Genomic DNA, 13,759 nt, shown 5'->3' with positions numbered 1-13,759 from the left:
CTTTATGCTAAAAAGTTCACTTTTAAATTAAAGTTGACCTATAGATAAGAACCAGTGATTAATGATTTGAAACAGAAAAGTGATCAGTAAAAATACTGATATAGACATGTGGCAGTTGTCTTGGTGTACAAGTAATAAAGATGTACTTGGTTATTTTATTTTTAGTTAGTTTTATTAATATTTAAATTCTATAATTTAAAATTTGCCTGTGACTTTTACTTGAAAATAAGATTAAAATGCAAAATCAAATTAAAATATTTCAGTTGACTTAAATCCTTTTTGTCTGTGTGTGTGAATTTTTACTTAAATGAAAAATGCCAAAACTATTAGTTTCAGGATAAAAATTAATCTGAAAATTTATTTCTCACAAAAAGAGAAAATAAATAATACATATTTTCTGAGCTAATTATAATAATGATCAGGAGCAATTATTCAGAAGATATTTGCTACTAGAAACTATAAGAAAATTTATGTGTTGTGTTTTTAGAGTGTAGCTGCAAATGGAAAGCTACAGCCTGGCTGTAATTTTTATAAATTTATGCAATTACCTGACAGTTTCTGAAAATATGTAATTGTCTTTTAATTAGAAGATACTGGTCATTATGTGAACATGTCTATTCTACAGGGATAACCTGATTGTTGGTGATATGCAACTAATATAGTAACGCTATTAGTTTAATCAAGCCCTTTAATTTCATAGCAGTTACGTGCAGACAGTTGTGCACTATTTCAAGTGATATTCAGTAAAGATACTGTTTTGGTAATCACTGATAATTAGCATCTAAATGGATTCTTTTGTGTGGTTTTATTTTTTATTTTTACTCTAGTATGCCAGTGTTGAGAAAGATGGTGAGCATTACATGACCCCAGAAGATTTTGTGCAAAAATACCTAGGACTTTATACAGATCCACGTTACAATCCTAAAACAGTGCAGCTGTTGGCTGGAGTGGCAGATCAAACTAAGGATGGGTGAGAATTTTGCTTTCCGTTAGAAGCTTGTAATGCATTGGTAAATGCATGAGTGAACGGGTTTGATAATTTCATCTTCTGAAATACGTTATTGATTTTATTACACTTTAAGCTTATTTAGATGACAGGTTTTTTCTCAAGTACAATAGACTATAAATTTGTGGAAATTGGGAAAAAATACAATGTTTAACGTGCATTTTTTAAACTAAGGTTTGTTTTAATGGAATTTTAACAATTACTACAAATGCAGAGAAAGTTGAACTGTACGTAAGTTTAATGTAGTACAATTGCCTTGGAAAAGTTCTTTTCTGTATACTTGCGTCCATGATTAGATACTACGTAGAGTCTTTGGTACCTGTAATTAAATGTGGAAATGCAGAAAAGCTTTCTTATTTCTGTAGTGTGTAATTTAAATAAAACCACTGAGGTCTTTTTTAAAGTGCTGGCTATTAGGAAAGCAAGACACTAATGACTCTGTGAAGGAAGAAGGTGTTTGCCTAATCAAGATAAGGTCACACCACATAAAGCTTTTCCAAGTCTGCTTACAGATTATATTACTTGCTTTTAGACAGTTCTTGGAAACTAATATACAAAATGTCTGCTCCACTGAGGTAGTACCCTCTAACTCACTTGTCTTCAAAGGAGCCTTTTCTCTTGCTGTATGTAGGCTTCTAGTTTTGGCCTTGGATTGTAGCAGGAAGCATGGACATTGAAAGTAAAGTGAGAAGGTTAAGATGGCTCAGAGAACAGGTCAAGAATGCAGAAGGGAGTGGGTATTTTGTAGAGAAGAGAGAGAAAGTTGCTGTTAAAATAGTATACAATACATTTGTAAATATATAGATGTAACTTGTTTTAAATTGAAAGCCCATTAACTTCCTTGGATTGTGAGTCTAAACCTGACCTTTGATATCACTTAAGTGTTTTTGTTTTCCTGTGTTCTGCTTTAGAATGTTTTATTAGTTTGCATAGTATCCTGAGCAGCTTGCACAGTAGCTGTGCTTTACAAATGAAATTGTATATGCTGTATAGATTTTACACTAAATGACAAATGTCAGATCTTCTGTTTGATCTTTTTTTTTTTTTTAATAAAGCTGCAGCATTTTGATAATACATACATTTGATAAATCTAGATAACCTGTCTCTCTGTTTGCAATACATGGCTGCAGCTTGTTGCATTGTTATGGATTGAAAAGGCTATTTTATATGTATCTGTTGAAATAATAGTCTAATTGATGACTAGTAAACTAACATGTTGAGTATCTTGTTTCTCTGAAAGCAGTCGGTTATCTTTTACGGTGTGCATTTCTTCAGAAAATGTCTTATAAAAGGATCTTTCTTACAGTAAGAAATCAATAATTGGTTTTATTGCTACAATGGAAGTTTACATTGAAGCATCACTCTTTTGTTGCTTCCCCTGTGAATATAAGTTTTTTGGGGTTTGTTTTTTTTGTTTTGTTTTTAAATCTGGGTAATATTTGAAGTGACATAATCAAATATGGGTAAGTGTGCTTTATCTACTTCTGTATAGGAACAGTGGGAATGGGAATTGTTACAATATGGTCTGCAGTGCAAAATGTTTGTCTGTCTGAATGCTTGTCTGAAACTTATTTTCCTAAATGTTTTAATCTATATTTATCTCCAATCTTTATTTCATGTGAAGAATTTGTTATACCCCATCATCATTGGTTTATTTATTTACTTTTACATTCATATTCTTTCATTTGTAGTGAGCCTTTAATATATCAAAATCCAGACTCTAATAACTATATCATTTGCACAGAGAGTTTAATCTGTAGTGTGAATAATTATTGTAATCTTCAACTGAATTCCAGAATACATTATGTCTTTCCAAAGACTTAAAGTTACTTTATGAAGTCCAGGGAATTATCAGTAGTCCTATTCCATACATACATTTGTAAATTAAATGACAGCCCAATGTGTCAAATCATTGAGAAGCAAATCATTGAGAAGCTTTGGGTTCTGTTAGGAAATTTAATTCCTGTATCTGCTATCATATTCTCTTAGCCTTGCTTGCCCTTCAAATACTCAGAAGTGTTCTTAGTAACTTTTCTGTGTTAATATTTTTTAATCTCATTTAGGTTTAAGTTTGGCACTTTAGAAAAAAAGCACATTTTGGAACTGGCTGTCTGTAGGCATATGTTTAAAAAAAAAAAGGTGTTTTTACTTTTTTTCTAATGATAACTTGATCCTTACTTAACTATTCCAGAGTACTACTACATTGTCCCATTGCTACAGTACAAGATTGGTTTGCTTTAGTGGAACACTGTAAGGTAGTTCTTAAAACAGATGGCTGTTCACTTTCAAAGTGTTTATTCTTCATTGTTACAAATGCATGTTCTGAGAAATTAATGTGATGAGCTCTAAATTAGAATTTGGCCTAAACTGCCTTGTCTGCTGTCTGTTTAATGCAATGGGATTTCACTGATGCTGTAAGCATTCCTGTGTCTTCAGACTGCAGGCACTAGATTTGAAATTAGGATAAATATCCTCTTCGAATAATGCACTTATATATGCGTGCTAAAACCGGCTTCCCAATTACATAAGTCAGTTAACATTAGTAGGTATTGCAGTTTTAAAATCAAAGATTTTCTTCTCCCTTCAAACTTTCAAAATTTCACAGTACTAATTTAAAATTCTTCACTTTAATTGCTTGTTTCTGGGTACTCTTTTTTACAGCATATTGTTCTTAAAATTTGGAAATGTTTTCGTAAGTCCCGAAGAAAGGGTTGATGTTTCACATAATGGAGAGTCATAACAGAGCTATACATAACGTCGAAAAGCTATGTTGTGTGGGGAAAAAAGAGCAAAGGGTTGTAGTAGGAAAAAAGGAAAGATAGAGAAGAATTGTAAACACATGACTTGCTTTGTGTGCTTTTGAAGGGTAACAGTACAGAAGAAATGAGAGGAAAGGAAATTTTTTAAAATCTTACAGGTAAACTGAAAGGTGAGTAGATTTGATACTGTTACAGACTCTAACACAGTGGGTTCACTGAATGATACTTGAATAGTGATTGGGTGGGAAGCTCCATCATTCTGTTTAATCCAGCTCCTGTTATCTCTGCCCTAAGGGATAATGGAGGAGTACAGGGGATATCCCTGCTCTTAGACATTGCAAGTTGAATATATGGAAAGGAAATTGAATGTGTCTGTCTCCTTTTGCTGTAGGCACTGGTAAAGTGAGACCACTGAAGATGGCTTCTTTCAGGTTCAGGCTTCTACGAATGCATTCTACAGATCATCACTTGATTCTGTCAGTTATAAAGCTTCCTGGTTAGGAATCAATTTGTATGTCAGGTTTATGCTTGTATGTGAGGTATATTTTAAAATGATAGTATTTACAATTATTTTAAAGGATATTCTTTTTCTTTGATGCTAAACCATTATTTATCAAGATCATCCTTTGGATGAAATTGACTTTGCATCTGAAGAACCATTCTCACATCTCTGATTTTTGTGGCTAAAGTGTGACAAATGAATATAATAATTCTGTATTTGCCATATCTTAATTCCTTTCAAAATCACTACATTTTTTTCTGTATTTTCTGTATAATGCATATATGCAAGAATGTTAACATATGTAACCTTGTTTAATGTATCTCAATTCTGCTTTATGTGTACCTTGATAGAGAAAGAGTAGCTAAACTCATGAGTAGTGTGGCTTGATTTTTTTATTTATTTTTTGTTTTCTGTAGGGAACAGATTATACTTCACTCTTTAGCAGTAAGCAGTATATGTGTGAAGTAATCACTATGAGCTAATGATGTCCTATGAAGAGTACTAAATTCAGATGAATTATGTACATTTTCTGGGATAATGTACCACCTACACTGATATTCTGTGTTCTAACAGCATCTACTGAAAGAGTAATTTTTTTGTTTAATTTAAAAAATGTAATTAAAATTCTTATTCCCATTGATAATTTATTTGCTGCTAAAATAGATACCCTATTATTTATTTCGATAAACTGAGCTCAGGAACTTGTAACTGGATGGAATATTCTAAGCCATCAAGCGAAGTCCCCTGTTTTTTACAAGGATGAAAACACACATTAGTTTTAATAAACCAGGTTTGCTGTTAAAACCTAAGGCTTTTTCTTGCAGTATTCTGAAAAGGCCACAGTATATGCCTGTTCTAAATATCTTTATGGATATGTGATTTTGTTCTTGTGCTAACATTATCCTTTATCTTCTCCTGACTTAGGGCTTATTTTTCTGCAGCTGTTCTTACATACAGCATTAGGATCCCTTCTAAATGTTTTTTCTGTTAGTCAGAATAAGCTGGGTTCCTCTAGAAAAGTTATTTATTATTATCCTAATAAGTTACCTGTGCATACATTCAAGTCTTGAGTTTATATGTGTTGAACACAAGGACTTGGATTTCTACGCAGTGTTCCAGAGATGTTGTGGGCACCCTATCTGGGGATACTGCTGCTTCCTTATCTGGCACAGAAACAGCTTTCCTAATGCATCCTCAGTTGCATTTTTGTATATGGTGACTGTCTTGCATACACAGCTCAGAATCTTGTGATCTGCTCTTACACTCAAATCCTTCCCTGCCTTGGCCATGTCTAACTGTCCTTATGTCCAAATGTTCTTATAGGTTGTTTCTTTCTTGTCCTCAAGTACATGACTGCAGTTCATGTTATATTTGAAATGTAATATTTTTTCTATATATGTAGTTAAGTATAACTTTTTCTGAACCTGTTTGTTTTTTATAAATGTTATACGTTGTTTTAAGAAAATACATATATTGTATAGTATATTCCTATACTTGCATTAAACTATCTTTTCTTTCTCAGTAGAAATACCTGTATAAATTAGTAATATGATGACAGCCCTGTAAACTTCATGGTGGTAGAATTTCTGTGGGTTTTTTGAGTCTTAACTTTTAAGTGCTGTCTGCTTACATTTATAATACCAAAGTAATAAATTGTAGGTATTCACTGAGAATTGATTACATTTAGTTGTTGATGGATATGAAGAATTCAGTCCTTTTATAGAGGAAGAAACTGAGTTGCATAAAGGTTAAGTAACTACTTAAATGTAACAAATACTTTCTCAGTTTCCAGTGAAGAGTCTTAACTTTTTTATATTAGAATTTTATTTTAGTAATTGGATCATACAGTTTTCTAGAGCATCAGACACAAAATATCCTTGGTTTTGTGAATAATTTTTTGAAATCTTTGAACTTCTGTGTTTTCCTTTGTAGGTTGATTTCCTATCAAGAATTTTTGGCATTTGAATCTGTTTTGTGTACTCCAGATGCAATATTCATAGTTGCTTTTCAGTTATTTGACAAGAGTGGCAATGGAGAAGTAACATTTGGTAAGAATACCTAAAGAAAAAAGTTTAAGAAAGTGATTATAATAGTATAAGTTGTAATGATGCATAGAAATTCATATTGTGCAGTACTGTACTGATTTCCTAAGAGTTTGCATGAGTAAAACATTTTTTTCTTTCAAGTGATAGAAGCTTAAGAAGTACACAGAAATAAAATATATTTTGCTCTGTCTTGAATCAAGATTTTTCTTGTTCCTGAAGTAGTTAATACAATGCTGTTTTGTTCAGTGTCATCCTAAGTAAAATTCTGTGTCGCAGACTTTGAACTCCTTCAGTGATGAGGGATTTTTAAAATATGTTCTGGATCTCCACATATCTTTGATGAATTGTCATTAGATGTAGTAGGAGCTCAATATAGAAATGAAGGAGGTCTAGTCTTTTGAATTCCTAGTTTAGTGTTCCTTTTCTTCAGGAGCAAATCTTACTTTAATCTTATGAGTGTAACTTCCAACTAGATCATATATTTGAAAAATTAGGAAGAAAATATGGCCTTTCAGTTTTGTTACTTTTTTTTTTTCCTAATCACATAAATTAGTAATTGGACAAAATTCTTTAGGCTAACTATACTGCCTTATGATGTTGCTAAATAACTGTTATTAACATTGCAGTTTAAGGAGGACTAGGTTTTATTTTTAAAACTTCATATGTTTATGAAAATTAGATAAATCAGTGCAAAGAATTTAATAAAATGGAATGAGAATTAAATGTTATTTCTATCCAAAAGAATAAAGCTCTCAATAAAGAAAATACAAACTATGCTTGGATTTGTAACCACTTGCTGTTTGTACTATTTCATTCTTACAAAAATTGTTGCAACTTGTTGGAAAAAAAATGCAAGGGTCTGTTTATGGAAACAAACTGCTTGACTTATGATGTCTATTAAATTCATCATTAACTGAAGGATCAAATACTAAGCAATTTGGATACACAACGTCTTGAAAAGAAAAGCTTTTAGAACTTAAGTGAAGGTGAATTCAGTAAATGCAGTCATTAGGAAGTAGACAAACTACTACAATCAGTGTGATCATGTTAAGGATGGTATATTTAATAATCTCACAAAATGGGGATGTGCACTTTGTAGCTCTCATGAACACACTTGAAATAGCTGCTTCTGTAAATGAACAAAAAGTAATTTCAGATTGTATACAGATTTCTCAATCAGACTGAGGATTGTTATTTTTACGAGCCCATCTTTATATTAAAGACTAAAAGACCAACACAAACAAGAGAAGCTGTAAAACAGAAAATTGCATAATTTTTTCCATATCTTTCTTGCTGAATTTTTTTTTGTAAGGCTGATAAATCTTGAATAGGAAACTCTTTAGGGAATTTAAAATTTACTATTGGTTTCTTGTTTTTACAAAATTAATTATATTGCAATTATTACTATATTTAATAGTGACATATCAGTGGTACATATTTTTGTGCTACAGTTCCCACGTTTACTGCTGCTTTTTTGCTTTTTTTTTGTTGTTGCTTGTGACATGGAATACTTATTTTTGCTTCATAGGCATAGCATACAAATTAATGCATCTGGGAAAAATGTGAATGATGATATGTAACATCTTCTGAATTTGGAACTCTGCCGTCAATTTCCAAGTCAGTCTTGTGGCCTATAGAGGCTGTTTTACAAATGAGTCCTGCACTCTTTCATTTTCACACCACATAAACAGAAAGGCACAGAGTTTAGTTTCATGTAAAAACAGGAGAATATATAAAATTAGGTCTTAAAAATTTTAATAAATTATTAGAAATATACTGAAATGGACTAAGTTCAGCCAGTTGGTGTGAGAATTGCTATCAGACAAGTCAGCTCTCTTTTATCAGCGTGTAATGTGTCCAGTCTGCAGATAAATCATGGGAGCAAATGTGAGTCAAGATTTTCTAGCTCAGATGTAATGCTATGTGGATGTGATTGCACTGATTCCAAAGCTGGCAAGTCTTGCCAGAAGTGACATGGATTTACTGAGGTTTTTCTGCACTGTGCATCTGGAGCAAGGGGTGGAAGTGCTAGAGAGTGGAACACAGAATCAACTTGGTTCTGTTAGGCCAGTAAGTTGAACCCAACACTGGCCTTGCTGGATGTAAGGTATGTCCCAAAATCATTTGGGTATGACTGTATGGCTTTTTCAAAAAATACCCCGATGTACTCAAATTTTCAGTTATCTGGAGAAAGTTAGGTATACTTGTTGATTTTTAGAGCTGGCTCTGTATTTGAAAGCAAGTTGCTCCTGTCAGGTTCACATCTCCTTTTTAGGATTTATTTACTGACATGGACTCAGACCATACTTGAGCACTTTAGCTTCTTGCAGTCCTCTTGAGCCTCAGTCTGCCACTTGTCTCTTCAAAAGTGTAGCTTCCAACTCTCCAATGAGGAAACTATTAATTAAATTGTATTACAGAAGAACTTCTGTCTTAGGAGTTGAGAAATGGAAGAGGACAGAGAGTTTATGATTCTTTAGAAACTACTTGGTAAAAATACTTGTCAGCTATGCTATGCTAATCAATGTCTTTGTGCAATATCATATGTTAATTGGGATTGTTGAAGCAGGAAGCCTTCTGTCACTTTAATGTCATCTACTTTCTTACTGCTTTGGGACGTTGTTCCAGGAGTTTTGGACATCCAGAAATCCTGTATGAATGGCTGCTGTAAATGTGCAGATAGTATGCTGCAATATTTGTATAGGAGGTCCATTGCAAGAACATGAAATTAGACCTACTTTGTATGAGCAAACTGTACAGCACGCTCAGTACTCTACATGTTTCAGCTGCACTGGACTTGCTGTCAGCTTGGTGAATAAAAAGCAATAAAATGACTATTTTAATAACCCACTGATAGAATTGACTTTTTAATCATGGAGAAGTAGAATAAAACCCAACATTTCTTTTCCTGATCACATGCTTGTATATCTTCATAAATGATTCCTAGGTGAATATTTTATGGAAAATGTGTTGCTGATGAGCCCTTATAATATTGCTTTAACCATAAAATATTTTTGCTGACAAAGAAAAGTGATTTTTTTTTTTTCCCCATGCATTGTCTGTCTTGTTATGGGTTGCTATCTGTAGTCAGAGAAGACTGACAACCACTTTGCTTTTTTGATCATGGGATGTAACTGACTAAGCTACTTAACATGAGTGAAATATTTCAAAACACTCCATAAAATTAATGCTATTGTACTAAGGAAACTTCTTTTTATTGCTATTCTGTACAGGTCTTTAGACCTGAATTCAGGTTAAAGCAAACCCGAGTATTAAATCTGCTCAAGCTATTTGGTTTGCTTTGATGTTGAAGCAGATAGTCCTTACTGTGGTTAAAAGGTAAAGTCTGTGACTATCACTGAAACTTCTCTCAAAAATAGGTTGTCTAACTGGAAGTAAAAGGATTCTTTGTAATTTATCCCTTCAGCAAACCATACAATGATCTGGACTGTATCGCTTTTAATTGGAATGTACAATTTTGAGGCTTTTTCCAGCTGTTCTTCCTTATAGAGTCACCACAAAGAAAGGCATTCTCTGATAAACTGGAGAATTTCAGAGACACTTTTTTAGTTAAATACCCATGCTGGTATGGATAGAAAGATAGAGCTAAAATAATGAGATTTTGAAATTTTGAATTTTACTGCCTTCATGTTCATGATTCTTCTGTATTCAGAATTTTTATGTTATTTTGGAGATATTTGGAAAATATTTATGGAACTGGACATAAGGCATTTTAAAACATGCTGCAGCTCAAAATCTAATTAAAAATATTTTGCAGAGTTTAATGGCCTCTTCCTTAAAGGCACTGGGGGGTGGAAGAGGATTGGATACCTAGTAATGCAACTATGTGAAAATGACCATGATGTTGGTAAACTGAAGTAATAAGCATCAATGTCATGGTTTCAGAAGTTGGCTATACAGTGATACTGAAATCTTGTCCATCTGTTTTCTTAAACAAATTTTAATCTGGGAGAGAAAGTTTTGATTTCCCTAAATCAGGACATAGAGTTTGAGAATACTGGAAGAAGGTGACTGAGAAGAACAAGAGAAAGGATTTGAATATATGTTGTTGTAGTTCTTTGCTTTTGAGTGTTATTTTTCAGGAAACATAGATCACTCCTAGTACTCACTCTTCTCGCATTTCCAAAAGAGCAATTAGATTGAAAATGCTAGGATTTGGATTTAATCTTACAAGTTCTGCTTTATAAAATATCGTTTGCAACCATAAAGACTGGAAACCTTTTAAAACGTAAACAGAAAAAAAATCTCATAATCACATGGCTACACATCTGAGGATATGAAAAACCCACCATGTTTTTATCAAGTGTGCTGTAAACTAGAACTGTTACTTTTCTTGGCTGCCTGGTAGCCATACGTTAGTTGCCTGGTTTCAAGATGTCTTTCACTTAACACATGCAGATAATGTAGGAAACATCACTGTATGTTACGACTTTCTTTTGTCCTCATGGTTTTTTTTGGGTTTTGTTTGTTTCTTTCCTGTTGTGTGATTCTTTCAGGTTTAAGCCACAGTTTTAAACACGTGTGAGCAGTGTGGGATGAGAGCCCCTCATTAGTTTTTTATAATAATAAGTTCAAAACCATAATTCAGCAAGAGGCAATGGAAAAGGAGAACTCCACCTTAAAATTGTATATATTGACAATTTGTTGCTATGGCTGTTACTAATGTTAACCTTAAACAGAATCACTAATCCTTTTAAAATAAGAGTAGAAATACAATGTAACTATGTCTAGTTTAGCTTTCTCACTTGTCCTGCCACTTGTCATTTTGCTCTCACGTCAGAGAAATTACTGTATTATTTACATTTGGATCACTCTTAATATACTTCTGTTGCATCAGGTGCTACACAAAAAGTCTTTTTGCCTTTAACTGTGATTTATTTTATGCTTGAAAGTGAAAGTATGTAAAATTTGCTGGTAGCAGAAGTAGTGAAAAATAGCAACATAGAATACATTAAAATGCATTATGTACATTAAGGCTGAAATGTGTACATGTAGATGACTGAGTAGACATTTAAAAAAAAACCTATTAAACAACAAACCTTCAGCATACTTATGCTAGTACTTAAAACTATCAGATTTATATTTTTGTGTTTCTCACAAGCATGATTGATGTTCCAGCACTGGTGAGAGGGAATGGCAAACTCTGTTAACAGGTTGATGGCACTGGAATTGTCTGAGGTTTCCACTCTGCTTCTTGGGGAGCTGATAAGTCAAAATAAATAATAGGTACTCCCTCAAGTCTTACTTGGGGTACTGAGCTCATCCCCACCATGGGCCATCAACAAGACATCATAGTGTTTATAACTTGAAGTATTCTTCCTCCTCCTATGAAATTCAGTATTGCCTAAAAACTTTGTTTTTCTTGTGTCGTTTTTGTGAGCCCAATAGGTAACAATGTTTGATGGAGGTTGAGCCAGACATGTGTTTGCTGCCTGCAGATAGCTGCTCCAGGCATCTATAATTTGTTAAAAATGATTGGGTGGGGAAATTCTGAAGCAATCTTGAAAGAATGCGTGTCGCCTTGGAGGTAATGTGCTAGTGCACTAGAGTAGTAGGTTTATTGTTCCTGGGGCTCATGGTAAGTTGAGTATGTCATCAGGCTGCTGACTTGTATGCCTATCTGAGAAGAAAATGCATTGCTATAAGCCTGGAAAGAAAGTTATCAGCTCAGTAGGAAAGAATTCCACTGCGGAAAGGTGAGCAAAGAGTAGGAGAAGACATTAGTAAATGAGCAACATGTATTGACAGGGACAATGAATGCATTCTGTAAAATGTCATACTAAAATGAAAGGGTTTAAAAATAATTTGCTGTTTGCCCCCTGCAGAATAGCTCTGTTGGAAATTTGAAGTACTTGTAGTTTATCTTAATTTAGAAGCATTACTGGGTTTTGACTGAGGGAGAGGGGAAAAAAAAAAAAAAGCAAAAAACCCTAGCATCTGTACCTTAATGTTACTTGTTTTCTTTGTTGTCAGTGCTTTGCTTCTGCTGTGAAAAAAATAAATTAAAAATAAGACATTTGATCATAATTCAAAGTGGTAGAAGTGTAGGTGATCACATTATGTGTAATTTCTGAAACGTGATTGTCCATTTGCTGCTTCTCATCACACAAGTTGTTAGTTGTGATGGCTATTTCCTTTAATACAAGAGAATTGCCAACAAAATTGGATTAAAAAGGTATTCTTGATATATTTTGAAGAAAACATTGCTACTCTTTGGTGGAAGTAGTAAATTTTAGTGCTTATGCAGAGATGTTTGAGAATCCCAAATGGCTTCAGAAAATTGTATTTAAAGTTTCGATGGTTTTAACCGTGTCAGTTATTCAGAACAGGTACATGGTTTTGCTGCTGTACTCCAAATGTTTCATAAACAAAGCCAACATGGAATTAATTAAGCATTAGATACAACATCATATCCTTAAACCGAGACTACTATAATACGTGCAGTACACATTACTCATTGTGAGTGATTGCCAGTGGAAGAAAAATGGGTAAGGTACCTCAATTTTCAGAGAAGCAACAGGCTAATTTGGATACCATTTATTAAAGCTAGTTATCCACTACTGGAATTCTTCAAGTACCAGTACACTCAACTATTGAATATAAATTTATTAATTAATTTACCAGTATTATTTTTATGTGCTGAAGGATCTTGACTTGTGATATGTTGATGACTAGTTGTAAATGTTTTTAAGAAGAAAAAATCAATAGCATAGGAAACTGATTCTTGGTTGTTTAATTAGTATATGATTATAAATGCTTGAATGAGAGTTATGAAAAGATCAGGAAATTAAGTCTCATTAAAAATAATTGAAAGATCTGTCTATATGAGCATGTATGAATATTTTCTTACAAGAAAAAGTGAGACTTTTTTTAACCTTTCTCTAAGGTTAAAAGAAGCAATCATTGGAAACAATTGAAAATAAATTTTCTGGCTGCCTCAGCACATTCTTTCCTAAGTTTTCATTAGGGCAACTCAGTGTGTATTAGAAGTCAGTTTTACAGATGTGTCAGTAGTCACTAACTGGCACCCTGTTTGTACATCAGCAGCCAAACCAGTTGATCCAATTAAGCAGGCCTGTCTTTTGTTCTGTTCACAGTTCAGTGCCATTTTGCAAGCTCAATAGTGAGCTGCACTGATCCGTTTGTGTTTGTAATATACGAAGACTCCAGGTAGCTTGGTCAGAAGCTGCAGTGAATCAGTGGTAGGTGGGGAATTTAAATGTTCATCTCCTTGTCCTTTGCTCTCAAGCAATGATGAATAGACTTACTACAGACAAAACTTTCAAAAAAGTATGGCAAAATAAAATAGTTTAGCACTATGTACTAGGTGCTTTATCTCTCATTTTCTTAACCCTCACCTTGCATATTGATACCAGTGAATAGATATGAGTGGACAGTTACAAGTAGTCAGGGTAGTTTTTTAAGT

The 13,759-nt window shown here is 33.4% G+C and overlaps 1 protein-coding gene across 1 annotated transcript in view; it reads left to right on the top strand.

Moving 5' to 3' along the window:
- The window catches only part of SLC25A12 (solute carrier family 25 member 12), a 52,367-nt gene that overhangs the window by 5,567 nt on the left and 33,041 nt on the right, over positions 1-13,759 (top strand). The window contains exons 3-4 of the mRNA XM_069781421.1: positions 828-970; positions 6,200-6,315. Of these exons, the coding sequence (XP_069637522.1) occupies positions 828-970; positions 6,200-6,315 (259 nt within the window). The remainder of the gene's footprint in view (positions 1-827; positions 971-6,199; positions 6,316-13,759) is intronic.

This window comes from Haliaeetus albicilla, chromosome 4 (assembly GCF_947461875.1).
Source record: "Haliaeetus albicilla chromosome 4, bHalAlb1.1, whole genome shotgun sequence".
In the NCBI taxonomy this organism is placed as follows: domain Eukaryota; kingdom Metazoa; phylum Chordata; class Aves; order Accipitriformes; family Accipitridae; genus Haliaeetus; species Haliaeetus albicilla.
Note: the sequence above shows the minus strand (reverse complement) of the source record. Positions and strands in the feature narration are given on the sequence as shown.